The sequence below is a fragment of the Sorex fumeus genome, unplaced genomic scaffold, assembly GCF_029834395.1.
Source record: "Sorex fumeus unplaced genomic scaffold, SorFum_2.1 ptg000024l, whole genome shotgun sequence".
Classification (NCBI taxonomy): domain Eukaryota; kingdom Metazoa; phylum Chordata; class Mammalia; order Eulipotyphla; family Soricidae; genus Sorex; species Sorex fumeus.
Window position 1 is genome coordinate 50126272 of NW_026606081.1, and position 27973 is coordinate 50154244.

The 27973-nt window shown below is 59.1% G+C and overlaps 1 protein-coding gene across 1 annotated transcript; it reads right to left on the reverse strand.

Annotated features, from left to right (window-relative positions):
• ZNF395 (zinc finger protein 395) lies at positions 1-27662 on the reverse strand. Its single transcript, XM_056113933.1, has 10 exons — positions 27482-27662; positions 8232-8463; positions 6914-7116; positions 4158-4267; positions 2880-3112; positions 2698-2798; positions 2203-2452; positions 1618-1707; positions 809-912; positions 1-138 (listed from the first exon to the last, which is right to left on the reverse strand). The coding sequence occupies exons 2-10, from the start codon at positions 8448-8450 to the stop codon at positions 27-29; spliced, it is 1422 nt and encodes a 473-aa protein (XP_055969908.1). The 5' UTR covers positions 8451-8463; positions 27482-27662; the 3' UTR covers positions 1-26.
• Between the last annotated feature and the right edge of the window lie 311 nt (positions 27663-27973).

Below are 27973 nucleotides of genomic sequence, written 5' to 3' on the forward strand. Positions count from 1 at the left end.
GCCCCAGTCCACTCCTGCTCTCGGCTTCAGTCCAGGAAGCGCTGGCACGCCTTCTTCCAGCGGCAGGCCGTGCACCACTGCGCCCGCTGCTCCACGCCGTATACCTTGCGGCACTTCTTGGCCTCGCCACGGCCTTTCCTGGCAAAGTGGGAGGACACCGTCAGCCAGGCAGAAAGTGGGGGCCACCAGCCTCCCCCCAGGCTCGCCACGCTTCCTGATGCTGAAGCCCCAAGTGTGCTGGACAGGACAGGAGCACGGGCACAGACCATGGGCACAGACCACGGGGTGAGACTACGGGCACAGACTACGGGGTCAGACCACAGGAGAAGACCACGGGGTCAGACCACAGGCACAGACCATGGGCAGACCACAGGGTCAGACCACAGGAGAAGACCACGGGGTCAGACCACAGGCACAGACCCCTGGCACAGACCATGGGATCAGACCACGGGGTCAGACCACAGGCACAGACCATGGTGTCAGTCCATGGGCACAGACCATGGGTACACGACCGTGGGCACAGACCCCAGGAAAAGACCATGAGATCAGACCACAGGATCAGATCACAGGGTCAGACCACAGGATCAGACCACAGTATCAGACCACAGGATCAGATCACAGGGTCAGACCACGGGATCAGACCACAGTATCAGACCACAGGTACAGACCACAGAATCAGACCACGGGCAGAGACCATAGGATCAGACCAAACTACAGGATGAGACCATGGACACAGACCCTGGACACAGACCCTGGACACAGACCAGGGATGCAGACCACAGGCTGACCACATGTCAGACCCTCTCACCTGGCACTGCTCTGGGTCCGGGGTGGAGAAGTGACAATCAGGTGAGACTTCACGGCAGGAGGCGGCGGCTGTGGCTCACTGAAGCTAAGCGAGCGGCTCCGGCCCTGGCCGAGGGAGAGAGAGAGGCTGTGAGCGGGAGGTGAGTGCAGGAACTATAAGGAAGGTGCTTCGGGGAGGGAGGTGGAGAACCGGGGGGGGGGGGGGGGAGGAGGGGGGGGGCGTGGCCAGAGGTGTGGCCGGAGGCAGGTGGGCAGAGAAGGGCACCAATGGCGGCGTGTTCCTGCCTGACAGGGAACTGTTTTCTTTCACTTTGTTTTGGGGCCACTCTGGGCAGGATTCAGGGCTAACTCCTGGCTCTGTGCTCAGGGCTCCCTATGGTAGTGCTTGGGGGACTCAGTGCCAGTGATGAAATCTAGGTTAACCTTTTACCAAGCAAGCGCCCTATCTGCTGTTCGCTCCTCTCGGCCTCCAATCAGAAAACTTCACATCCAGCTGAAACCCACAGTACCTGGTCCTGGATGTGTCCACTTTACATCCGGGACCAGCAACCTCAGGCCCCGGGTCCCGGGCATCCTGACCACCCAGAGGTGCCCACTTCTTCTTCTCTCAATTTCCGGCATCTCCTCCCTCTGCTGCCTGAGACCCCCAGAAACTACGCTCAGGCGGGATGACCTGGCCTCATCCACCCACAGTCTGGCCCTGACCCTGATCTCAGGCCCAGGTTCACTCTGAAGACGCCCCTCATCCTCCTATGGGCCTGGGCAGCAGTCCTAAAGGAGCATGGGACATCCATGGACGGGGCCACCTACCGGAGAGAGGGAGGCAGCCGTGGACGGGGCGGCCCAGCTGACGCTGGTGTAGATGTGCGGGGACACGGGCATCTGGAAAGACGGCACGGCCTGCGGGGACACCAGGGGGGTGAGCCTAGAGGTCCTGCCTTCCCGGAGCGGCTGCTGCGTCTCCATACCGGGGCCAGCCCAGAGCTCAGCCTGAGAGGGGATGTGACCGCCCCCTCCGCCTCTCCGACCAAATCCATGTACCCAATTACTCAGGTCTTCACCCAAAATGTTCTAGAACCCGCTCAAGAGCGAGCAACCCAGAACTCAGGACACCCATACCGATCTTTCCTCTGGAGGCAGCTCCCGTGGGGTGCTGAGGAGGCTGTCAGGGGCATGGGGGGAGGGTGGCTCATGGCCCTGGGGGGCTCAGGAACCCGGGAGGTGCTGGGGACCCTGGGAGCTGCACCCGGGTGCTCAGGGGACGGTGTGGCAGTGCGGACGGAAACCAGGTCGGGCAGGCCCTTGCCAGCCACGTGCCCACCCGCTGCTGATGCCCGCACAGGGAGGGCGACATGGGACAACAGGGGTCCAGCGTGTGCCCACCCCGCCCCATACCTGGTAGGCGTGGTCGGCCTGAATGTGCCAGAAGGAGCCAGGCGCCGACTTGCTGAGTGCGCGGGCAGGCGGGCGGGCCTCCGGGCTGCCCTGCTCAGGCCCCGAGGGTGGCGCGGGTGGGGGCAGCAGGGCGAGGGGGGCATTGGCTGCACCAGGGGCGGGCACGGGCTCGGCCGCCCCCTCCCTCGCCTGCACCTCGGTGTAGTAGAAATCCTCCTCCCGTTTGAATTGGTCGGAGCCCGCGGTGTCCCTGTAGGGAGAACCCGGCCCTTCAGGGGCGTGACGCCTCGCTTCCAGGATGGGGGAAACCGAGGCACCAGGGAGGCAGGGGAGGAAGGAGCCCCCTCCCCTCCCGATAAGGAAGCATGTGCACATGTGGGGTGGGGCTCCCTCCTCTGGGCCCGAGCAGGGCTCCGGGATCAGTGCTCCCCAGGTTCCCGCTGGGGCCGACCCACTCCCACTCCCGCAGGCACTAAGGCTCTGGCCGGCACCTACCCCAGGTGGAGGGTCCTCACGTGTCTCTTGATGCCCACGGTCGAGCGCAGGACCTTCCCGCAGCTGGGCCACAGGCACTTGTACATGACCTTGACGGAGTTCTGGGGGGAACACACGTGACTGAGGCCTGCTCCCCCCCAGCCCGGAGGGGACCCCGGCCTGACACCCGCCTCACCACGCACCTTCCGCTTGCGGGGAGCCGGTTCGTCCAGCAGGAACGCGTCGGGGTCGGTCTCGAAGCCGGCGTCGGTCTGGGGCGAGCCAAAGGCGTCGCCCAGATACTTGGGGCTGGCCTGGGGGTGCGGGGGCGACGGGGTGGAGATGCCGCTCCCACTCCAGTGCCCGCTGGTGGTGCTGCTGCCGCTGTCCGACACGTCTCCGCTCTCCTTCCACGGGTCGCAGGCCGCGCGGGACACTAGGGAGCAGGAGGGTGTCACTGGACTGAGCCAGACACAACACTTCCGCCCAGAACGGCCCGTCTCAACGGGAGCTGACGCATGCATGGACACATGTGCATGTGCTGTGTATAGTATGTTGTGTGCATGTGTATGTGTGGCATTATGTTGTGTGTGTGGTATAGGTGCGTGTAGTTTATGTATGTGTGGTGTGTGTAAGGGGTACAGGTGTGTGTAAATATATGTGGTACAGGTGTGTGTACTTGTGAGTGTATATGGTTCAAGTGGTGTGTAAATTTATGTATAATTGAGTGTGTGAGTGTGTATGGTTCAGGTGGGGAAGTGTAAATGTCAGTTTAAGTGTGTGTGTTTGTGTGCATGTATATGGTACAGGTGTGGATGTGTGTTAATGTATGTGTACAGGTGTGTGTGTTTGTGTGAGTGTACATGATGTAGGTGTGAGTGTGTGTAAATGTATCAGTGTGCGGTGCAGGGGTGTGTATTATACAGGTATAGGTATGTAAAGATGTGCAATACAAGTGTGTGTGTGTTATGTGGGTGTATGTGTATGTATGTATATACATATGTGTAGGTGTGTATGTGACACAGGTGTGTGTATATAGTACAGTTGTGTATCTGTGTACTGTATAGGTGTGTGATACAAGTGTCTGTGGTACACTGTGTGTGGTATAGTTGTGTGTGTGTATATACAGGTGTAACTGGGGGCTGAGAGCGGGACTCCCCCACACACAGGGCGGACGCAGATGCCCACCCTGAGGACACTTCCAGGCCTCATTCTGATGCTGCCGCAGGCGTACGAAGCAATGGGGTGCTGACTTGGGGGGCCCACACTGGGGGGCCCATCTGTCTGGGGCGTGGGGACAAGCCTCCTTAGGCTTCTCCCCCTGCGACCCGCACATGCTCCCCGAGGCCTGGCTCACTCCTCCTGGAGCAGCCCACAGCCCTGCTCCCCACCTCCAGGGTGCACCGAGGGCTCCCCACCTCCAGGGGAAACTGAGGCAGTGATGGCCCAGCAGCCCCGTCGCCCGGGGTCCCCCTCCTCACCTGAGAAGCTGGCCTCGGCGCCCGGGGGGCTCTGCAGCACGGGGCTGCAGGACAGGGAGGTCAGCACCATGGCCGCCATCATCTCGTCCATCTCCACTGCGTCCGACTTCCTGTGTTAAGCCAAGAGGCCGCGTGAGCTCCTGGCCTCCCCGCCACCCCCCACACCCCACTGCCTGCCAGGCTGTCGCCTGCACTCCCTGCGCCAAAGCTCCGCCCGGTTCCTGCAGCTGGGGCAGGTGGACACAGCTGACACCCCAGGCTGCCCCCCTCACCCCTAATTCACCTACATCCCATTGCTGAAAGTACAAAACCCACCTTCCCGTTTGTGTTTTGGTTTGGGGCCACACCCAGCTGTGCTGAGGGTTTACTCCTGGCTCTGCGCTCAAGTGGATTCAAGGACCATATATGGGGTGCCAGGGATCGAACCCAGGTCGCCTAGAGTAAGCCGCTTCCTAGTAGAAGGCGAGCACTTTACGCACTGTGCTATCCTTCCAACGTAGGTCTGATACCTGGCTTCTTGGCTAGACCCCTAATCTTCATCTTCCTGCTCTTTTTGTTGTTGTTGCTGTTGTTTTGTTTTCTTGGCCTCACCCGGAGGTGCTCAGGGCCTACTCCTGGTGGACTCAGGGAACCAACTGGGGTTCCAGGGGGGCTGGCCTGTGCTTCCACCTCTCCCGTCTCCTATTTAACAAAGCGACTATCCATCTCAGGGCCCTCCCCTCCCTGAGACAATGACACTCTCCACGTCAAGCATCGAGTTTGGACGAAGCAATGAACAGAAAGTCGGGAGCACGGAAACCAATCTCCCGACACAAACCTCAGGGCTCCATAAAATTTCACAGATTTATTTTGCTGGGGTAGGAGGCTCGGGTCACACCCACTGGGGCTCTGGGGCTACTCTTGGGTCAGTGCTCAGAGGTCACTCCTGACAAAGCTCGGGGGTCTACACCAGGCCCCGCGAGCAGACCCTACACTCAGCCCACCCAGCTGTCGCTCTCACCTCAGACCGAAAGCACAAACCTTGATATGTGAGGTCCTGGGCTGGGTCCCCAGCACCCCCCCACCACACACAAACACACAAACACACACACACACACATGCACACAAAACCCATAGTCGCATTCTTGGGAAGCAAGACTTCAGTGGCCGTCTCACGAACACGCCAGCAGGAGGAGCTGAGAGGACTCCCAGAGGCTGGTCTACACCTGAGCAGCAGCACATGTGCTCGAAGGTCCTGACCCGCTTCACTCTGCCACCGGACTGGGAGCAGCGAGACCAGCTGGGTTATCCATGAAACCCAGGAACACGTCCGTGGCTGGCGTGGTATCCTAGCCCTTTCCTTCCCATGTCGAAAGCAAATTCTCTGTCAGTCCATGGAATACAGGGACAGACATGGTCTTGGCCACAGGTGGGCTGGTGGTGCGTCCACGTGTGATGAGCGTGGACCCTGCATGAGCCCGGCTCAGCATCTCAGAACAATGCATGTGGAGGAGAGACACAGACAGAGGGACACGTGCTTGGGGGATGCTCTGTTCAAAACCTGCCAGTTCCGGGGCTGGAACAATAGCACAGCGGGTAGGGCATTTGCCTTGCATGCGGCCAACCCGGGTTCAATTCCCAGCATCCCATATGGTCCCCTGAGCACCTCCAGGAGTAATTCCTGAGTGCAGAGCCAGGAGTAACCCCTGTGCATCACCAGGTGTGACCCAAAAAGCAAAAAAATAAAATAAAAACCAAATATGAAGCAGCAGAAACAGCAGTGTGTAAGCAGGCCTGGCTCAGGGCCAGCTTGGGTCTGGCCCCCCAACACCGCTGGGTCCCCCAAGACCACCAGGTGTAGCCCCAAACAACAAACAAAATTAATAATAGTTTTTTTTTTAAATCCTGAAATCCAGGCAGTGGGGAGGGCATTCCACGTGGCCAACCCGGGTTCGATCTCCTGCATCCCATATGGTCCCCTGAGCACTGCCAGCAGTAATTCCTGTGTGCAGAATCAGGAGGAATCCCTGAACATTGCCAAGTGTGACCCAAAAAGACAAAGAAAAAAGAAAAGAAAAAATACCTAAAACAAAACTTCAAAATTTCGATCCTAGTGTCCCCTGATGAAGTGTTACTGACACGCCCCCTGCCTGGCCCCAGGGCCGGCTGTGGCTGAGGGCAGCAGACGCTGGCCATCCATCTGGAATTCAGTGACTGAGACACCCCAAACCTCAGCCCACTCCCCAGGGAAATCAGTTTCCCCGCATCTCACAGGCCGATGACACTCCCTTCCGGTTTGCGTGTACCCTGGGTGAGTGATGAGCGGAGCCCTGGCATCACTTGGGAGTGGAGCAGGGAAGAGCAGCGCAGAGTTGACAGTCCCGGGGCATGGATGCTCCCACACAACCCGGTCCCCAGAGAACCCCCAGGAGAGGCCCACAACAGCAGCAACAGAAACTAATCACAAACAGCCGGAGAGAACACAGCCCGGCCATGCAAGCGGCCAACCGGGTTGGATCCCCGCCATAGCACAGGGTCCCCTGAGCCCGACCAGGAGTGACCCCTGAGCATAGAGCTGGGAGTTAAGGCCTGAGCACCACCAGGCATGGCACTAAGGCACACCCCCTCCCCCCTCAAAATAAAACCATCCTCGGCCAAACCCCAGGGCTCTAACTGAGTTCCAGGACAGCAAGCACTGCCCTGGATATCTGGGACCTCTCTGCTGCCCGCCCTGCCCAGCCAGCACCCCCAGCGCCCCCATAGGCCGCGCCCCGCACCTCTTTGGGACGTCGATGTTCCTGGACACGGGTCTGTAGACGGGGGTCTGGGGGCTCGGCTCCAGGGGGGCCTGTGCCTCAGCTGCCCGCACCTCCTGGGCACGGCCACGCCCCAGCGGCCTCCGCTCCGGCAGACCTGCGGTCACTGGCTCCTCTGCCCAGCTGTGCTCCGGCAGCCCTGGGGCCCCGTGCCACACAGCCACCTGGGGGCAGAGACCGATGGTCAGAGATGCACCTCGCCCGCTACCCCTGGGGCCCCCACCTCTCCCAACACACGGTTGCGGGAAGCCCCAGCCACCCCCCCGTGGCCCCCAAGGAGTGCCGAGCAGACCTGCCCTCTCCCGGGATTTCTCTTCTGCTGATACGGGGGTCTGGACCCGCTTCAGACAGACTGTGACAAGGCCGGAGAGTGCATGAAATGGGGGTGCATGGCATGCGGGAGGTCCCCAGCCCCCGCCTTGCTTTCCTGGGGGTTCCCAGCACCTCACCATCGGGCCCACACTACTGCGCCTCAAATCCCCAGGAGTGGCTCCAAGACCAGCTGGGAGGCGCAAAAAAAAAAATTTTTTTAAAAAAGCAAACAAGTCGGGGCTGGAGCGACAGCACAGCAGGTAAGGTGTTTGCATGTGGCCGACTCAGGTTCGGTTCGATTCCCACCAACCCATACGCTCCCCTGAGCACCGCCAGGAGTGATTCCTGAGTGCATGAGCCAGGAGTAACCCCTCTGCATCGCCCAGTTTGACCCAGAAAAAAAAAAAAAAAAGCAAACAAGTCAATAAAAGGCAACAGAAGGACCCCCAAGACAGGAGTAGTAAGATATTCCCCACCCCCCCAAAAAAAATAAAACTCAGCCACACAAGCAGAGAGCTGGATGATCAGAAGGAAAAAAAAAGGCCCCATCTATCTGCATGCTGTCCCCAGGTACCCTCAAATCCCAACCTTCCCGCTGACAGCGTTCGATGCAGGGATTGGACAGCCGCCCTAGATGACCACACATGGCAGGGACCTCCCTGTAGGCCCTTGAAGGGGCTGGAGGGGGCTGTGCCAGGAGAGGGGGCCACTGGAAACCTGTGTTGGGGGAGAGAAAGATTCCCAGGGGCATCTGCCCGGCAGAAGCTGTAGACTGAGGCAGACAAAACATCACCAGCCTCCAGCTTCCACAGCTTCCAGGAGAACCCGGGTCCAGACCTGAGCGGCCGGCCACTTCAGGTCAGTGGCAGCAGTTCCTTCTCTGGCTGTCTCAGGAGCCGGCTGCAATGGGAGAGGGTCTGTGTCCCAGTCAGTCCCCACACATGGGACAGTCGAGCCTCCCACCTACCTTCTGCCCAGGCTGGAAGGCCGTCGAGGGCAGCCCTGCAGGGCTGGCAGCCTGCAGGGCCTCCTGGGGCTGCTCGGGGCAGGGCGCGTCCTTGGTGGTGGCTGCCTCCTCCGGCACTTCGACCTGTGGCTCCAGGGAGGGTGCAACTCCAAGGGGGCCCAGCACCCGGGCGCCCAGCAGGGACCGTTTGCCCAGACGCCGGGACAGCGCGCTGGCCATGCTCCTGCCGTTCCTGCGGGGACAGATGGATTGCAACCTAAGACAGATGCCCAGAGCTCTTGGAGGGCCCGGGACCCAGGAAACTCGGCCAGCCCCTCTTCTTTCCCGGGGCCTGAGGGGATGAGGAGCAAAGTTCCAGTAAGCAGAGAACTGCTTGCACGGATTCTAGGACGAGCCCTTCGGGGGGCACCCATTTTTATGCTTCATTTTAGTGACGGCAGAGTCTCCTGCCCCCACGCCTGGCTGTCCTCACCTTGGAAGGGGGCAGGTTGAGTTTCCCTCCCCACCCCGAGCAGAGCCCCGGCAGCAGAAGACCTCCAGAACCAGCCACAAGCATGCTGAGACCACTCTCCACACGCATGAAGGTACCAGCAGAGAAACAAAGGCATGTGGGTCCCAGGGCTGAGATCTCCAAGCCTGCTCGGATCGGGGCTGAGCATCCTCCACCCAGATCCTCCATCTTCCAGTAGGTAGGGGTCAAACCCACCAACTACTCCCAGCCCCTGCCAGCACCGTGTAATCCCATCAACAGCAAAGACCCAGAGCCTATAAAACCCAGCTCCTGGAAGCACACGGCTGCATTTGCGGCCGCGCGACATCTTATTATCTCATTCTTACTTTGGACAACCTGACAGGCTACCGAATGTAACCTGCCCACACGGCAGAGTCTGGCAAACTCCCCGTGGTATACCCAATATGCCAAATACCAGTAACAATGATGGGTCTCATTCTCCTAACCCTGAAAGAGCTTGAATATGGCACTTTTTAAAATCTCAGGGCTAGGGCGAAGGAGACATTACTGGTGCCTACTCGAGGCAATCGAGGAACAACAGGATGACCGTGATCGTGATTTTAGTGACTGAGGTTCTGTGGAGTCCAATAATGTTGATGGTTCCCGTGTCCGGGATTCCGACTCGGGCTTTGATTGCTACAAAGTCACTGTCCACTGTGGGGGGAGGATACAGTGGCCAGGATACTCTGTGCACGCAGTCAACCCAGGTTCCAGCCCCAGCACCCCACAGGCTCCATTCCCCGAACCCTCTCCCTCGGCCAGGAGGGAGGCTAAGTCGGCGTTTCCCAAATCACACATGCACCGAGGAACACGGGCAATGCTAAGCGAAAGGCTTTGGCTCTCTCTCTCCCCTCACCCCAGCATTTAATTCCGAATTTCAAGGTCTGGAATGAGAAAGCCAACCACCTCCTCCAGGAAGCCTCTGGAAAGCAGAGGCAGGGGGATCCCGGTTTGAGCAGATCCCAAGGAATCTCTTATGTGCCTGGAGGCTTTACATCGTGGAACTGAATCAGAACAACCAAAGGAAGACAAACGTCAGGTGTGGGATCTTCACCAGGACCAAACACCCTGAGAAGCTCTCTCTCCCCCCTCATGGCCCCGGGACTTCAGAAGCAGTGGCCACAAAACCACCAACGAACACCAGAGGGCAGCACATACCCAGAGCCCCAAAACCGCCCTTCTCATCACCAAAAACAACCCCGGGGCCGCCCCCACTTTCCAAACAGGAAGTTTGAGGTTTCCACCCCTGAAAATGAAGAAAGGGTAGTTATTTCCAAAATTCCTGGCCTTCCCGCCTGCAGACGGAGCCTGAGGGATCTGGCCCACGGGCCGGGAAGCAGCTTCTCTAAGTCTTTTCTAAGTTAAAGCAGGTTTGTGCTTTTTGTTGGGGCAGCTTGGACAAGATTGCATGAAGCTCTTCGTGGGGGAGTTCCTGCAGGGGTCCTTCCTGCTCTGTGCTCTGGCCTCTCTCAGCGCCCACCCCCACCCCAGTCCCTCTTGAAATGTGTTTCTGTGTTTTCATTCTTTCATTTACAGGAGGCCCAACTTTTAATTTTTGAATTCAATTTTACACAAGTTAAATTCGCAAATTGCATTTGTATGTAAAATACACAAATCTTAATTTTCACGTGTATTTTATTATTGGGGGGCTGGGTGGGGCACCACACCTGACAGTGCTCAAGGAGCCACATACAGTGATACAGTACCACGGGCACATCACATGCCTCACCTCGGGGGGGGGGGGGGGGGACCCAGAAGCAGAACAGTGGGTAAAGGGCTCGCCTGGCAAGCCGCCAACCTGGGCTCCATCCCCCGCACTATGCATAGAGGTCAGGAGTGATCCCTGAGCACAGAGCCAGGAGTATAAGCCCTGTGCGGGTGATTCAAAACCCCAAGAAGGATGAGTGGGTCCCCACCAGGGGCCCCCACTTCAGTGCTGAGTGAGGCCATGCTTCTGGACCTTTCCTTGATTGACGCCTCACAGATGGCTTAGCGGGAGAGCCCAGTGGGCAAGCCCCTCACCTTGTAGGCACAGGGCCGGCTCTGCCTGGGGTCCAGGGTGGTCCCCAGCGCCACAGCCAGGTGGGATGGTCCCTCCTGCGCTCTGGGCAAGTGTGAGGACCCCCCCAGGCAGCGAGGGGAAGGGAGGGGGGCTTTGGCTGCAGCCTAAAGCAGTGTCTGAGCGCTCCTGGGCTGCCCCAGGTAGCCACAGGGGGTGGCTGCCCCCAAAAAGTCAACACCCACAGGCACCAAAGCCCACAGCTGCAGGGAGGCTGTTTCAGTTCATGTTTAGAGGGTCACACTTGTCCAGGCTCAGTGGTGTTCCGGGGGGTGGAGCTGGCAGCCCTTAGTGTGAGTCCCCCAGGACACCTGGCACTAGCAAGGGCAGGCAGATTGATAGCACAGTCCTGTCCCTCTTTCACTGCTGGACATGTGACATGACATGGCCGGTCCCTGTGCATGTGTATGTGTGTGTGTGGCTGTGTGTTTGTAAGTCTGTGTGCATATGTGCCTGTATCTGTGTGGACATGCATAGATATATGTGTCTCTCAGTAAGTGCATATGTGATATGTCCGTGTGTGTGCATATACGTGTATGTAAGTACATGTGTGTCTAAGTGCCTCTGTGTGCATGTGCCAAAATGTGTCTATATATGTAAGTACACGTGTGTATGTCTCTGTGCATGTGCCAGAATGTATGTATACATATATGTAAGTACATGTATGTCTGTATGCATGTGCCAGATTGTGTCTGTATATGTGTGTACGTGTGTATATGTGTCCCTGTGTGCACGTGTCAGTGTATGTGTCTGCACAAGTATGTCCATGTATATATGCATGTGTACATGCTCACGGGAGGCACCAACACGCAGGGTTGCTGACCGCTGGGGACAGTGGTGGCACCCAGGAGAGTGTCCGATGACACAGCCAGGACACAGGCCCTAAGCCCCAAGGACGCAGTGCGCAGTCTCTGCTGAAGCCAAGGAGGGTGACCTGGCAGAGTCCCTCCCCAGTGAGCGGGTACAGACAGGGACAGTCGCTGCCTCCAGGGTCCACGCCAGGCGTCCCTCTTTCTATTTTATCCCCTCACCTGTCCCACGGCACAGGAGCGAGGCTGCAGGGCGCGGCCCGCGGGCTGATAATCTGCGTGTTGCTCGGAATCTCGGATCAGAAACTGGCTCGTTTTACTCTTTCTGTTGCAGCAGTCCCCGGGGTTGAGGGGGTCACATCTACCAGGGCCCGGGGCACGCCAGGCTCGTTCCACTGGACCCTCCTCCATCTGCTCTGAGTATTCCTTTTCCTATTTTTAGAACCACGCCTGGCTGTGCTCAAGGATGACTCCTGGCTCTGCACTCAGATCCTGGCTCTGCACTCAGGGATCACTCCTGGAGGGGCTCAGGGACCCGCTGGGGAGACGGGGATCAAACCTCGGTGAGCTGCGTGCCAGGCCAGAACCCTCCCCGCTGTACCTCAGCCCCTAGACCTTCATTTCTCCCCGCTTTGGGGTGGTCAGAGCTCACTCAGAGGCCGGACTAAGCCAAGGCTAAAGCAAAAAATCACATAAAAAACCCCTGGGACAAAGGCGCTCCCCGCTGCCCCAGATGTCCCCACATGGAGACACCACCTGCTGGACCCCCGCAAGGGACCGCGGTAGCTGGTCAGGAGGCCAGACTCAGTCACCGCCCCGATGCTCCCAACAGCTCCCAACCTCAAGCGTTCCCGGGATGCCTTTCTATCCAGAAAGTTCCAAAGATCCTAACTGCAGGGCACACAGTGGTCTGCACCCCCTTCAAGCACTCAGGGCATATGTGGGGGTCTCATGAGGGGGCCCCAAGTCCCATACCCCGTCCCACCCATGTGGCCCCTAAAAAGTGAACAGGTGGGGAGACAATCAAAGGGGCAGACAGGCAAGGCCCCAAATTCAACCCCAAGTGCCAACCCCGTGGAACCTCTAATTTATTTTATTGCTTTTGAGGCCACACCAGGCAGTGCTCAGGGCTGACGCCTGGCTCCTCACTCAGGAATCACTCCTGGCGGTGCTTGGGGACCAGTACAAGGCCGTCCCCACTGTACTATCGCTCTAGACTCTCTACTTCGAAATAAGTTTCTCCATCACTCCAGCAGGCACCAGGCTCGGCCACCAGTGCTCCCAGAAAAGCTTCCCCAGCACCAGGAAACACAGAGCGGCCAGCTCAGCCACCCCCTGTGCCGACCCCCAGGCCTGGGGCTCAGGAGAAGGACATGGATGCTTCAGACTCTGGGAAAACTTGAAACTGGACTCTCAGGTGCCGACCCCCAGGCCTGGGGCTCAGGAGAAGGACATGGATGCTTCAGACTCTGGGAAAACTTGAAACTGGACTCTCAGGACTAACAGGATGCCTAAAATTGGTTTTGGTTTGGTTTGGAGGCCACACCCGGCAGTGCTCAGAGGTTACTCCTGGCTCTGCGCTCAGGAATCACTCCCGGTGGGGCCCAGGGAACCACCTGGGATGCCAGGGATCGAACCCAAGGTGCAAGGCAAGCACCCTGCCCACTGCACTGAAGCCCCAGCCTTGGAGATTAAAGGTTGCCGGGGACCCCTGGAGGTGGGGATGATCCCTCAGCCGGCCTGTGAGCGAGCAGCAAGCAGAGACGCCACACTGGGCATCAGCACGTTCTAGCAGCAGGGCTGAGCCAGTCACCCTGAATCTCGCTCCAGCGGATCAAGGAACCTTGATCACAGCAAACACGCAGCAAACACATCAGTCACCCAGTGACGTGTGGGAGAACACAGTCTGCGGGGCTCTGGGAGGACCTCGTGGTCTGATCCCCGACATCCCAAAGGCTCCCTAAGGCCCAGCAGGAGTGACCCGAGTGCAGAGCTAGGAGTACGCCCTGAACATCACTGGTGTGGCCCCAAGAAGAGGTGGAGAGCAACAAAAAGGGTGAGGCAGGAGGGAAAGAAACACTGAGGCCTGCTAGGTATGGGGGAGCAGGAACCCCCCCCACAGGCACCGTGGCGGGGTAGGGGGTGGGGTGGGGTGGCGGGTGCTGACTCAGCATTTCCCAGGGAGGCCCAGCCGAAGCACTACCGCTGACCACTGACGCGCATCACCCCACAAACCTGCGTTCTTCCTCTGCGCTTTCCAAGCCCCCCTGCACCATGCTCCCGTCTCTCCTATTTCCCAGTGAATCAAGGAAATTCGGAGGAACGATAAATTCCCTTTGAGGGGCTGGAGCGATAGCACAGCGGGTAGGGCGTTTGCCTTGCACACGGCCGACCTGGGTTCGATTCCCAGCATCCCATAGGGCCCCCTGAGCACCGCCAAGAGTAATTCCTGAGTGCAGAGCCAAGAGGAACCCCTGAGCATTGCCAGATGTGACCCAAAAAAATAAATAAATAAATAAATAAATAAATTCCCTTTGAACAGCTGGGAAGTTTGAGGTTCCCCAAGACGGTCACAACCGACTCTGCCCAGGTATCTGCAGCTTTCCTGGATGTTGGGGGGAGAAGAAGGCCCTTCCTCTGCACGAAGAGCCAGAGCCAGTGGAGGGGAGCCTGCAAGGGCCTGGGGAAGCCAGCAAGGGGTCACAGTGAAAGCCCGGGTCTAGGAACCCCAAAGTGGACCCCTCAACACATTCCAGGTCGTCCAAATGGGGACAGTCCTTGAGCACTGCAGGGATGACTACCTGTACCTCAAAAAAATAATGTGAGCTGGGGCTGGAGCGATATAGTACAGTGGGGAAGGCTTTTGCCTTGCACGCGGCCGACCCAGGTTCGATCCCCAGCATCCCATATGGTTCCCAGAGCTCCGCCAGGAGTAATTCCTGAGTGCAGAGCCAGGAGTAACCCCTGAGCACCGCCCGGTGTGACCCAAAAAGCAAAAAAAAAAAAAAAAGTGTGAAGGAGCGGGGTTGGGATGTGTGAGGAAGCAGGTTGGTTTGTTGTAGAAGCAGGACCAGGATGCGTGAGGAAGCGAGGTTCGGATGTGCGAGGGGCAATGGTGTGAGACGGTCCCGATTTCCACACCCAGCACTCTATGTCCCCATCCCAGTACCACCAGGAGCAGGTGGCCCCTACAACCCGCCACGAAAAGCAAAGGAATGCAGCATCTGTGTATCTCCAGGTACCCCGGGGTCGCAAGCGTGCAAGGCTGGAGGGGTCCGGGTTTGCTGGAGAGCCTGGCCTGTGGGCAGGAATCAGATTCTTATTTGAACATCTCCCCCTCCTCCCTCCCCCTCTTTCTGCTGCAGTGCTGACCGCGGTCAACCACATTTGCTTGTGCCACTCACACACCCCGGCGAGCAGGGCCATGGCACGTGGCTACAGTGCTGGCCACTGACCGTGGCGCACACGGGCAGCAAGCACTGCACATCACACACGGTGTTTATGTTCTGAGTCACTGAGCCATCTCGCATGACCCACTTCAGAGGGTTTGGGGGTGGCGTTGGTTAGGGCCCATACCAGGCGGTGCTCAGGGCTTACTCCTGGCTCTGCACTTAGGGATCACTCCGGGTGGGCTGAGGGGACCGATGCACAGCGCCAGAGATTGAATCCAGTCAGCCCCCTGCAAGGCAAACGCCCTCCCCACTGTCCTATCGCTCAGACACCCCATAGTGTTTTTTTTCCCTTGCTTTTTGGGTCACACCCGGCGATGCACAGGGGTTCCTCCTGGCTCTGCACTCAAGAGTTACTTCTGGAGATTCTCATAGGACCCTATGGGGCAGCCACCACCGGTCTGCCCTTCCAGCTCTGACTGCAAAAGTCACCCCTAAAACCTCACTGCTACCCGCCTGACCGACAGCCATGGCTGATGAATGCTGAAGCGTGCTGGCATGGCCAACAGGCCTGAGAACCCGCTAAGAACATCAGGAAGGAAACTCCAGGCAGAGCGGCCCTGAGTCGCCGTGATGGATCCCCCATGCGCTCGGGGTTCCAAACGGACTTTCACCTCCGCACAGACTGTCCGGGGCTGGAGGCGGGGCAGAGTTGGGCTATGGCTCCCCTGGAAATCAGCAGGGTTCAGCCCAGGATGGGCGGGGCTCATGGACAGTGAGCAGCAGGTCCTCCAGGGTCACCTGCTTAGGAAGAACGGCACTCTCAGGCGAGACTGTGTTGATGGTGGTTGGAAAGTGGACGAGATGACCACAAGGGCAGGCACTGGCTCCCCCACATGCCGAGAGCTATCCTGTGTGCATGGATGCATGAAGAGCTGGGGTGCTGAGCCCCCGTGTGTGCATGTGTGTGTGTGTTTGTATGCACATGCAGAGCCTCAGCCAGACCCTAGCTGCACAGGCTGACAACCCCACGGAAGGCAGCTTGAGCATGTGGTCAGGGTGACCTTCCAGCTCCCAGGTTCCCTGAGTGGGAGGGGACTTGGACACAGGCCGTAGGGCTCGGGGGGTCGCAGCCAGGCCCTGGCGTGTGCAGCCAGGAGTGTCCAGAAGGAACCCACGAGCCGGTGGAGCCATCATAGCTCCAGTGACAGCTGGGACATGTTGCCCCTTCCACCCAAGGCAGGCACTGCGGTGACCCCACCCCAGCGGAAAACCCTGGCCCATGGGCAGCTGTGGGGCCACAAGCCCCAGCGCCTCCCCGGGGTTGGTGGTCCGCTTAGATCCCCATTTGCTAAAGACTGGCCAGGCCCTTCCCCCCAGAGCAGAGCTGCGCCGAGCGAGCTGGCGTAAGGAAGCGTTGGCAGAACTGTGGGAGTCTCTGAAGGAGGCGGCAGGAGGCCAGGGTCACAGCCCGGGGTCAGGGACGCAGGCTTTGCTGGGTGAGGGCCAGAGTCCATCCCGGCAGCCCTGTTCCTGCACCTCAGGGTGGGCCTGGTGTCTGGGCAAGAGCACTGGAAGGTCCAGCGCAGTTGGCCAAGTACTGCCAGGAGTGGCCCCCTACTAGGGCCACCCCCAAAAACAGGAAGGAAGAATGTGGGCTTCTTGGACACTTTCCTGTTGTTTGGGGGCCACACCTGGTGGTGCCCAGGGCGCACTCCTGGCTCTGCACTCAGGGTCCCTCCAGGAGGACTTGGGCAGAAGGCGGAGCTGGGGGGTGGGACCCGAGACAGCTGCGTGCGAGGCCGCGCCCTCCCGGCTGTGCTGGGGCCGTGGCTGGCCGCACTTCATCCCTGTGTGTGCAGCCTCTGGCTCGGCCGCCGAGGGAGCCTCCCGGGGGCCAGCCCAGCCCGTGGCCGCCAGCGGGATCTGGTTTCAGTCCCACCAGCCTCGCGCTGGGCGGGCAGCGCTGTGGGTTGTGAAATGTAGATACTAGTTCAAGGAGAGGCGGGAGGAGGGGGTAGGACAGGGGGTGTCTGGGGGACCCGGAGGGCGGTCCCGGAGAAATTCCAGTTCTGCGAGCGGAGCAGAGCATGTCGCTGGCGCTCTGGCCAATCTCTGCCCACACCCCACCCCCACCCTTCCCCCCCACCCCACCCCGCGCCTGCAGTTCTGATCCCTGACATCCAGCCGGCCCCAGCTCTGAACCGCTCCTATCTGCTCACAGCCACAGAACCACTGAGAACACCATGGGGAGGGGGGGCTTTAGAGGTCACCCTGGGTGCACTCCAGCCCGCAAAGCCTGCAATGTGGCCTGCTGAGCCTGTCCACTGCCTAGGACTGGCCTCACTGTGCACCAGTCACCACACAAAAGCACCCACAGGTGAGAGGGATCATGGGGCCAGGAGGTCGGAGGTGGATTTCACTGGCTGCAGGGAACCTTTCTGGACCAAGGAACCTGTCCTGCCCCAAAATGCACTTGCCAGGGGATGGAGCAACAGTGCAGTGGGCAGGGCACTTGCTCTGCATGAAGCCAACCCGGGTTCAATCCTCAGCACCCCAGATAGTCCTCTGAGCCCTGCCAGGAGTGATCCCTGAGCACAGAGGCACGAGTAACCCTGAGTACCGCTGGGGATGCTCCCAACCCCACCAAGAAAGAAAAGATACGTTAAAAAGCAGCTGTCAAAAGGGCTTTGGAGGGACTTGGGCAATAGCACAGCGGGTAGGGCGTTTGCCTTGCATGTGGCTGACCTGGGTTCGATTTCCAGCATCCCATATGGTCCCCTGAGTACCACCAAGGATAATAATTCCTGAGTGCAGAGCCAGGAGTAACCCTTGTGCATCGCTGGGTGTGACCCAAAAAGGAAAAAAAAAAGGTGGGGGGTTTCGGAACCCAGCACTGGGCCTTATACAAATCATTTCTCAATTACACCCAAGGAAAAGACAAAAAGGCCCCCCTCAGAGCAGGCCCTGTGCCCCGCCACCGGCCACCCACTGCAGAACTGTAACAGGGCCAGCAGGCAGCTGAGAGCTCCACGGCTCTAGCAGAGCGAGTGCCACGGTGGCAACAGTCCCCGTGAGTGACAGGACAACGGGCAGGACACCTGCCTCACACACGGCTGACTCGGGCCCAACCCCCAGACCAGGAGTGACCCCTGAGCACAAAGCCAGGAGCAAGTACGCCCTGAGCACAGCCAGGTGAGGCCCAAAGATCAAAAAAGAAAAAAGGGAGAAAAAAATAGACGACAAGGTGCCTGCGGAGCGAGAGCATGAGGGAAGCCCAGTGTGGGGAGAGCCCTCCGCAGCGCACTTGGAAAGGGGGCGCTGACCCCCCAGGCTCAGCCTAATAAGTTCCCAGGCCTTCCGGGTCCCCAATAACCAGAGGACAGAAAGGGTAGAGGGCGTCTGTCCTTTTTCCTGTTTTGCTCTAAAAACACACAGTGGCGCGTATGCTGCCCGAGCCCATGTGCTGCTTGTGCCCGCGTGGCCGGGCACATGTGTGGCCCGCATCTCCTCCCTCGAGATGTGGACTGTGAAGCTCTCCTACCTAATGCTGGGGTGTGTGTAGGAACTCTCTCTCTGACTCTGGAGAAGCCCGTGCTCGCTCTTGAGCGCGGTACTATCTCTCCCTTTCTCTCCCTCCTTCCCCTTCCTAAAAAAAAAAACCTCCAAATATAATATTTTTATTTCAAAAATAAATTTTACACACACACACACACACACACACACACACACACACACAAAGGCCCAGAGAGTGCAGAGGTTAAGGAGCTTGCCTTGCAGGCAGCCTACCCAGGTGTGATACCCGGGGCCCTCCAGGAGGGCTCCCTGGGCAGAGCCAGGAGGAAGCCCTGTGCACCACCACACGTGGACCCAAGTCCAAATACAATTTTTTTAAAAAAGGGCCAAAGAGACAGCACAGTGGGCAGGGCACTTTCTTGCACACGGCTGACCTGGTTCTGATCCCTGACTCCCCATCTGGTCCACTGAGCCCCGCCAGGAGGGACTCCTGAGCAGAGCACTGGCAGGGTGTGTCCCCCAAACCAACAATAAACAGAAACACAGACACCTATGGGTGCGGCCAAATAAATCCTCCCTTGTCCCGCTGTGTGGCCTGGAAACCGTTCTCAGCACAAAGCAGTCAATGGGCAGCTGCAGCCCTTTACCACCAGGAGTCCAGAGACACCAATGTCGGTGACAAATCACCAGGCACTACCTACATGTTTATTATCCGGTGCCCAGGATGGAACCCAGGGCCTGTGCTCTAACCACTGAACCATCTCCCCGGTCCCTACTGTTTCCACCTATCACAAGCATCTAAAATGGGTCATTCCTGGGCTGCAGTGATAGTACAGCGAGTACGGCATTTGCCTTGCACACAGTCAATCTGGATTCAATCCCCAGCATCCCATATGGTCCCCCAAGCACCACCATGAGTGATTCCTGAGTGCAGAGCCAGGAGTAACCTCTGAGCATCCACTGGGTATGACACAAAAAGCCAAAAAAAATTTTTTTTTCGTAAAGAAATAAATAAAATGGGTCATTCCCAGAGTCACATGCCCCCCACACTGTTTTTCTTCGTGTAAAGAGAGGGCGCTTTCTGGCACAAGGCTCTTTTTCCCCCAAGGCTGAAATGTGTGCAAGCATCTTGTGGACCTGCAAATCATCTTGTGACTGTCTCCAAACAGGAGAGAGACATCCACGCGTCTCCCTTCTCCACTGAACTCGCCAAAAACTCTTGCTGTGGGATGTAGCCTAGCAGTGTGCGCCCCCTTCCACAGATAGGGCAGATCCAAAGACACCAAGAGATACTTTGACACTGGCGACATCACTGAACCTCAGTCCCTGAGAAGGCGGGAAGCAGAGCCCACCCCACCCCCCGCCAGTCGCCCCACGGAGCTCGGGCAGAGGCATCCTGGGATCGGGGGCTGCCAGCTTCTCCTGTCAATGCTGGGCCTGCCCCGCCTGCCAGTCTCACCCATCTCAGGGCTGCACCAGACACTCTCCCGAACAATTTCACAGCATCGCTCCCACCTGCCCTGCCTCCTCCCACCCGACCCGCCTCTGCCTCCCACGTGGGTCCACGCTGGACCACAAAGGGCAGAAGCCTCTTCCATGGCACACTGTGTGCAGGGACCACCAGCTGACCCCATCACATCCTTGAACAGCTGCAGCAGAGAGAAACAAGTCACACGTGGGGAGAAAAGATGTGTCGAAGGACAGCTGGGGGTGCTGAGAGATGATACCACGTACACGTCCAGCAAGCACCCAGTCCGGGTTCAATTCCCTGCCCCACACAACTACCCCAGGACAGCCCAGGGACCCCCAGCATGACTGAGCAGCACATCCTCAGGGGCTTGAATGGAACTGGTGGCCCAGTTGCGGAGAATCACCCCTGGGGCCCCCAGATCTCCTGAGCACTATTTGAGAGAATCCCCCACACAAAGCTGGCACAGAGCACCCCCAAGCCCACCAGGAGCTCCGCAAACACCACAGCAAGGCAACAGCTGACTTAGAAATACTGAAGACTTTAGCAGGGGACGCCGGAGGGGCCATTCAGCAGGCAAAGCCACCCAGGGACAAATGCCACAGCGAGTTACAACAAGACACCCCGGCACACAGCCGGAGCACGGACAGACACTGGTGAAGGCACCCCGGGCACGCTCATTGGGGGAGACACAGCCACAATGACACAAAGGACGGTGGTTTGGCGGGTTCCCACCAGTTCAAGACTCTCCTCCCAGATGAGCCAGCCACCTTCATCCATGGCGTCTCCTCTGCCAGAGCTGAAAGATTGTTCAAACCAAAACCTGCCTACGGGTGCTGGCGAGCTGGGCTCGCTGCTAAGTGCCACCACAACCTGTAGGGCCGGCCTTGCATGCCTCAGGCTGACCCACCAAGTGTAGCCTCAGAGCACTGTGGCCAGTGTGTCCAGTACCCACAGCAGAAGGGACGAAGGGAGGCCCAGAGAGATCCCCATGAGGCGCCCAGGACAGAAACCACAGGTGGCCCATGCAGACGAGGGAGGCTGTCCAGCTGGGCTGCCGGCCTGACTCTAGGACAGTGCGTCCATGTCAGTGGACACCTGTCCACTCATGCAGTGGACATCCCCAGAGAGGACGTAAACCAGGGACTCTGGATGCAACTTACTGACCGCTTCACATGAGACTCCCACCTCTCCCATATTGTCTCAGTGGCCCCTTTGAAAACTAGGATATAGGAGCAAGCAGTACTAGTGTTTTGGAATGAGAATTGCTTCCTCCCAGTTATTATCTATGCACCAAGGTCTTTTCTTGAGGGTGGGGAACAGAGGAGGGTGCGGGCCACACCCAGGGTTGCTCAGGGCCTACTCCTGGCTCTGGACTCAGGGATCACTCCTGGTGGCTGTAAGAGACACTGGAGCTCACACCGGGCTTGGCCACACAGAGGCAAGTGCCTAACTCCTCTCCTCCTTCTGGCTCTGTTTTCTCTTGTTTGTTTGTTTATTTTCTTAAGATTTAAAATCAGGGGCTGGAATGATAGTGGGTAGGGCGTTTGCCTTGCATGCGGCCAACCCGGGTTAATTCCCAGCATCCCATGTGGTCCCCCGAACACTGCCAGAAGTAATTCCTGAGTTCAAAGCCAGGAGAAACCCCTGAGCATCGCCGGGTGTGACCCAAAAAGAAAAAAAAAAAGATTTAAAATCATATCCTAGATGCCTCTTAAGGTTTCGCAAAATCATTTCTCCCTGTGGTTTTAAGACTCCTAAACAGTTCTAGAGAGACAGCACAGAGGGCAAAGTGCAGGCAGCTGACCCGGGTTCGATGCCAGGACCAGCATATAGTCCCCAGAGTCCGGGCCAGGAGTGATCCCTGAGCAGAGAGGCAGGAGTAGCCCCTGAGCACTGCCACGTTTGGCCCCAAACCAACAAACAAAAAAATTACGGAAAAACACCACCAGATTTGACGTTTATTCCTTGCCACATTCGTTTCTGAATCCGGGCCCTCATTTGAGATGCCTGGATCCATCTTCTAAAGACGCGAGGCCTCCCTCCTACCTCGGCACCCTCCACCCAGCTAACAAGCAAACCGCTGCACCCTCGCCTCCAGCTCTCGGGGAGGGAGCGCGGAGCTGAAGGCTAAGAATAGAACCCAGGGCACTCACGGTCAGACCCCCTTCCAGGCTGACTCAGAGCTGCTCACAACGGGTCTTGCAGACGACTGTCAGATTAAATGAGTAACACCACGCAGCCCACCCCTTTGCAAACACGGTCCATGCCCCAACGGGTGCTCCAGCTGCTGAGATCTCGAGCAGACACGGCGCAGAGTGGGAGCAGGGGACGGGGTCCTTTCAGCAGGGAGGCTGACGGGGCCTCACTTCCCCCCAATTCATGTGTTTGTCTGCTTTTTTTTTGGTTTTAGGGCCACCCTCAGTGTGCTCAGGGCTTTCTCCTGGCTCTGTGTCCTGGGGTCACTCTGGGGCGGTGCTCGGGGGACCCTGTGCTCGCCGGGGTCTGCCTCATGCAAGGCAAACGCCCTCCCACCGTCCTGTCGCTCGTCTCCCAGTTTAAGCTTCAGCTTCCACTCAGAACGCAGCACAAAGCCCGGTTTTCTTTTATCACCATCAGACTTACAGCCCAGGGCAAGCAGGGCACGTCCCCTCACAGACCCGGGGCTCCTGAGAATATAACAGGTGGTACTGACTCACACGTCCCCACGCTATTACCCAACCTGGCTCTCTAGGGATGCAAGACCGGGCTGGCACCTGGTCACGCCTGCCAGACATTAAGAGGGGAAGGTCTGAGAGTCGCTGAGGCCCCTGGGGTCCCTGGCTCCCAAGCACGGCTCAGAGCCTTCACTAGTGGGACCTCCACTCCCACCGGAAGGGGCTACAAACCCAAGGCAGAGCCACCGCATAGGCGGAAGGGTATTTGCCATTGCACTGGGCCAACCGGGATTCGATCCAAGTACCTGATATGGTCCACTCCACTGACGATCTGCTGGGGAAGGGAGAGAGGGAGGGAGGGAAAGAAAAAAGGAAGAAAGAGAGAGGGAGGGAGGGAAGAAGGGAGGGAGGGAGGGAGGGAAGAAGGGAGGGAGGGAGGGAGGAAGGAAGGAAGGAAGGAAGGAAGGAAGGAAGGAAGGAAGGAAGTAAAGAGGGAAGAAGGCAGGGAGGAAGAAGAAAGGAAGGCAGGGAAGAAGGAAGGGAGAAATGGAGAGAGGGAGGGAGGGAGGGAGGGACGGAGGGAGGGAGGAACGAAGGAAGGAAGGAAGGAAGGAAGGAAGGAAGGAAGGAAGGAAGGAGGTCAGGCAGTTAGTTGCAGCCCACGGAAATCTCCGGTGCCAGAGAGTGAGCCCCAAGCCTCAGTTCCCATGTGTGGCTCTCAGTGACTGAGGTCACAACCACAACAGCCTACAGGGCCCAAACCAGGGAACGAAAAGTGAGCGAGTGTGAGAGAAAGTCCTGCGGTCAGGCAACCCCAGGAGTCCCAGCAGCCCCACTCAGAGCCAGCAGCCTCCCAAAGGGACCTTCTGAGCCCCCAATCCTGCAGTTTCCGGGACGTCTGCCCCTCTCCACGCCCAGAGCTCCCTGGGGCATGAGGGACAAGTGGTGCTTACAAGGACCCAACACCTTCCTCCCTACCTCCCCCCACTCCTGAATTACTGTTTGGGTTCAGGGGAAAGCAGGCAGAGGCCCCACAGACAGGCAGCCCTCTGCAGTCCCACCTCACGGCTCCGCACAGTCCCGAGCTGCCATCTGTGCTCAGTAAAGCCACATCCACGTGTGGGCCACGGGTGGTACGCGCCAGCACCCACCTGATGATGGAATCTGTGCTGGAATTATTCCACACCAGGGGATGCCACGTTCCCCAGTGTTCATTCTCAGATCTACCTCACAGGCCACATCTTCGTGTGGCCTAGAGACCGTCATGGCACAGGGCACAGCCCCCAACACAATTCACGCTCCCAAGTGCCACATCTTGGCCCTACACACACACACAAACACACACACACACACACACACACACACACACACACAAATACACACACCTCCCCGTCAGTCTAGTGGCTTCTGGCCATGTGCGGGTCCTGGGGGCCTGAGGAACCAGGTTTTCCTCTGGCTCAGGAAGCCACCTGCGGCACCCCCGCGGCATACGAGGTCTCTCCCCCCACACCCACAGCTCGCCAACACCTGTCTCTCCTGGACCTGTCACTTCTCTCCAGAGCTCAGGAGTGACTGCAGACGACTGACCGAGCAGAACAAGCTCTACCCCTGAAGACCTTCCACATCCCACTACAAGCCGTTCCTGTGTGATGCAAACTGGTGGAATCCGCTCTCCTGGGGCACAAGAAACCTTTTCGATCGAAACAAAAAAGGAAAAAAAAATGCATCCGAGGAGACAGCACTGCGCAAAGGAAGGACAAACTTCCAGAACTTAAATTTTTACCAGCAAGAGTAAGTGCAGCATTCACCGGTGGTGTCCATTTCATGTCCTAACGCAGGTCATGGTTTTAAAAAACGGTGCAGAAAACACAGCTCGAAAGTGATGAAACCAGCTTAAGCGCCTGCTCCGGGCAGTGGGGTTTTCACAGCCAGATTCCCACTGAAGGTTCAGGGCCAGTCCGCCGGCCCCTCTCCCCACCCAAGGGAGAGCCAGGCCCCGGCCAGCTGACAGCGGGCGCCTTCTCCGCTTTCTGTGGCCTTTTGCAATCCCGCGCCGAATCGGGCGGCCCTCAGATGTTGCAAGGGGAGGCCTGGGGAATTCATTCAGCGAACCACCCCGCGTCATCCTTGCCATGAGAACGCGGACCCGGGCGCCCCAGGAGCCAAAACAGGCCTGCTCATGGCGGGGGTCCTGCACCTGGACGTCCTACAGCTCCCCGATCTCGGTGCTCACACCCACACACACCCCCGCCCCAGAAAGAGCCACCAGGGAGAGTCCAAAGGTCTCCATGGAGAACAAATGTGAAACTGTCTGGAAGCTCCAGTCTTCAGTTTCGCATAATTCCACACAACTTTCCCCCCATTTCTGAACCCCGACTCAGGGTGGAGCCCATGGCCCCGTTTTCGGGTGCGCCTCGATCCCACCATTCAGGGACTGCACCATGCTGGCATTTCAGAAGCAGGCCTTCCTAAAGTCTCCTCGCCCTGAGCGCCACGCTCCATCCGTGCCCATCACCTCTTCCCCCAGGGGCCCCGGCAACCTTTCACCACACACCCACCCGCTGCCTGCAGGTCACCTAGCTCAAGCAGGCTGGGCAAAGGCCTAGCACCTTCTCTGCAGTCCAGTGTGAACTGCACCTCTCCAAAACACGCTTCCGATTTCTCAAGTTACCCATGCCGGAGGCTCCCAAACCCTGGAGTACCGTGACTTTCCAAGAGCTCGTTTTTATACATCTCTTTCCTTCAGATGTGGGGGCTCCTCCATCACCAGCCCCGTTGTGTACTTGGAGCAAGTTGCGTTCTCCAAGGCTGGAAAATCTCCTCCTTCCCCTTTCCAGTTTATCCCAGTCCAAACACAGGACATTCCTGCTTATTGATCTGTCTCCTCAAGTACTTTGGAAAGAAAAACTTCCTTTGGGGCTGAAGTGATGGTACAGCGGCACTTGCCTTGCCCGCGGCCGACCCAGGTTCAATCCCTGGCATCTCAAGTGCTGCCAGGAATAACCCCTGAGCATCACCAGGTGTAACCCCAAAACAATTTTAGGAAAGAAAAGACTTTCCAAATACTCTCTCATGCCACAAAGGCCCCCCTGGGACACCCCCCCCCCAAGTGTATACGGCATATTCGAGGTAAAGTGCTCTCAGGGACTGGAACCACCCTCACTATCGCCTCTCACCAGCTTTCATCTCCTTCTGCTGAGGGAAAGGCCCTGGTGTGGCCACAGCCATCTCCCTGTGTCGGGAAAGCCGCAGTGCAAAGGCCCCTCTCACTCCTGCACCTTCTCCTGCGCAGCCCTTGCCCCTGCACCTTACGGAGACTTTGGTTTTTGGCTTTTTGGGGTTACACTTGGTGATGCTCAGGGGTTCCTCCTGGTTCTGCACTCAGGAATCACTCCTGGAGGTGCTCAAAGGACCCTGGGAGATGCCAGGTATCGACCACCCCCTGCGCCCCGGGGTCAGCTGCAGCAAGGCAAACGCCCTCCCCCCCTCCCCGCTGTGCTATCATTCTGGCCCCTTATGGCGACTTTCATGCTTTGGCGCTACATGCATTTGACTTATTTCTGAGCTTACTGCTCTAAGTGGAGCAATAGCACAGCGGGTAGGGCGTTCGCCTTACAAGCGGCCAACATGGCCGACCCGAGTTCGATTCCTCCACCCCTCTCGGAGAGCCCGGCAAGCTACCAAGAGTATTCGATATGCCAGACACAGTAACAACAAAGTCTCCAATGGAGACGTTACTGGGCCCGCTCGAGCAAATCGACGATCAACGAGAGGGCCTTTACCTTTACCTTTACCTTACTGCTCTAAGTCCAATCTCCAAAGTTCACCCCACTCGGATACCACCCCCCCTTTGCAGTCAGAGGACATTCCCTCCAAGCCAAGCTCTTAGACCATTCCATCTGGCGGTGGGGCTCCCCAAGACCACAGGTTTCTGGGCCTGCACTGTTCTCCCTGGAGCGCCAGGCCTCACTGCAAACACACAAGCTCTGCAAAGGTAGCTGAGGCCTGAACTCCACTGCTTCTTCCTACGGCCCGGAGTTCCTGGGGACCCCACCCTCCGCCTATACCCCACATGCTGGAAAGCCTCCGGTCCATAGCTGGTCACCCACTTTCCATCAACGGCACCACACAGGCTTTTTCCGACTAGAGGGGTGTCAGGAAAGTAGGTAGGAGCCTCTTGCACCCACGACGGGCCGGGTGCTGGAGGCTTCCAAGGCCACCAAGAACCGACGAGGGAGGAGGCCGAGAGGGCGGGGGGAGGGTCCCCCCACATTGCCAAACAGGTGGGCTGCTTCAGATTCCAAATGCACCGCGAAAACCCAGGCGCCCGGCCCTCGGCTCCAAGGCGGGCAGAGAAACTGTTGCCTTGAAATTATTTGCACATGCCAAATTCCCGGCCCGCTCGGGGAGGCCCCCTCCCCCCAGCCGCTCGGGCACCCCGCGTGCCCCTAGTGCCAGCTCCCGGGAGGGCGGGGCGGGGGGCACCGGTGAGGCGCGGCAGGGTGAAACCGCGCGGAAGGAAGTGGGGGTGGACAGAGGGGCCAGCAGGGTGGGGGCGGCCCCGCGCGCGCTCGAGGGTGTGTCGCTGCGCGGCCCGGGGCCCGGCACCCGCTCGCTGGCGCGGTGGAGGAGGAGGAGGAGGAGGAGGAGGAGGAAGAAGAGGAGGAGGAGGAGCGGGACCGCCGAGCCGGAAAGGGTCCGAGCGAGGGGGGCAGGTCCGGCCGGTCCCGTCCGCGCGGCGACTCGGAGGCCGGCGCTGGAAGTTGGGGCCGCGGGGCGCGCGCGATCCACAGTCCCCCCCCGCGCCCCGCGCCCCGCGCCCCGCGCCCCGCGCCGCTCACCTCGCCCGGGCAGCTCCCGCCCCGACAGCTCGGCGCCGCCTGGCTCGGGGCTGCTGCGGCCGCGGCCCAGCGCCTGCTTCGCGCCCACCTGGCCGGCCGGCCCTCCCTCCCCGGCCCGGCGCTCACGTACGCGGCCGCGGCCACAACCCGGCCCGGATTCCCCGCCCGGGAAGGGAGCGCGCGGGCGCGCGGACACACCCCCCGCCCCGCGTACACAGTGGGCGCTCAATAAGTGCCCGGCGCACATGCGCACTCGGCCCTGACCCGGGGCCGACCCCCACCCCCCGAACCCGGCTCCCGGCTGGGCCCCCTCCCCCGCGCGCCCGCGCCGCCCAAACTTTCTCGCGCCTCCGCTTCCAGGCCTGGCGCCGGGACGGGCGGCTCCGAGCGCGGCCGAGCGCGGCCCCCGGGCGGGGAAGGCGGGGGCGAGCCGGGCCGGGTCGGGCCAGGCCGGGTGGATCGGACCGGGCCGGGCCGGGCCGGGCCGGGCCG

Excerpts from the sequence above, each read along its gene's own strand:
- ZNF395 (XM_056113933.1), bottom strand. The coding sequence starts at position 8,450 with ATGGCCAGCGCGCTGTCCCGGCGTCTGGGCAAACGGTCCCTGCTGGGC. Across the intron at positions 7,117-8,231 it reads CCTTCCAGCCTGGGCAGAAG|GTGGCTGTGTGGCACGGGGC; the intron begins GTAGGTGGGAGG and ends CTCTGCCCCCAG. Across the intron at positions 2,799-2,879 it reads CGGCTCCCCGCAAGCGGAAG|AACTCCGTCAAGGTCATGTA; the intron begins GTGCGTGGTGAG and ends TGTTCCCCCCAG.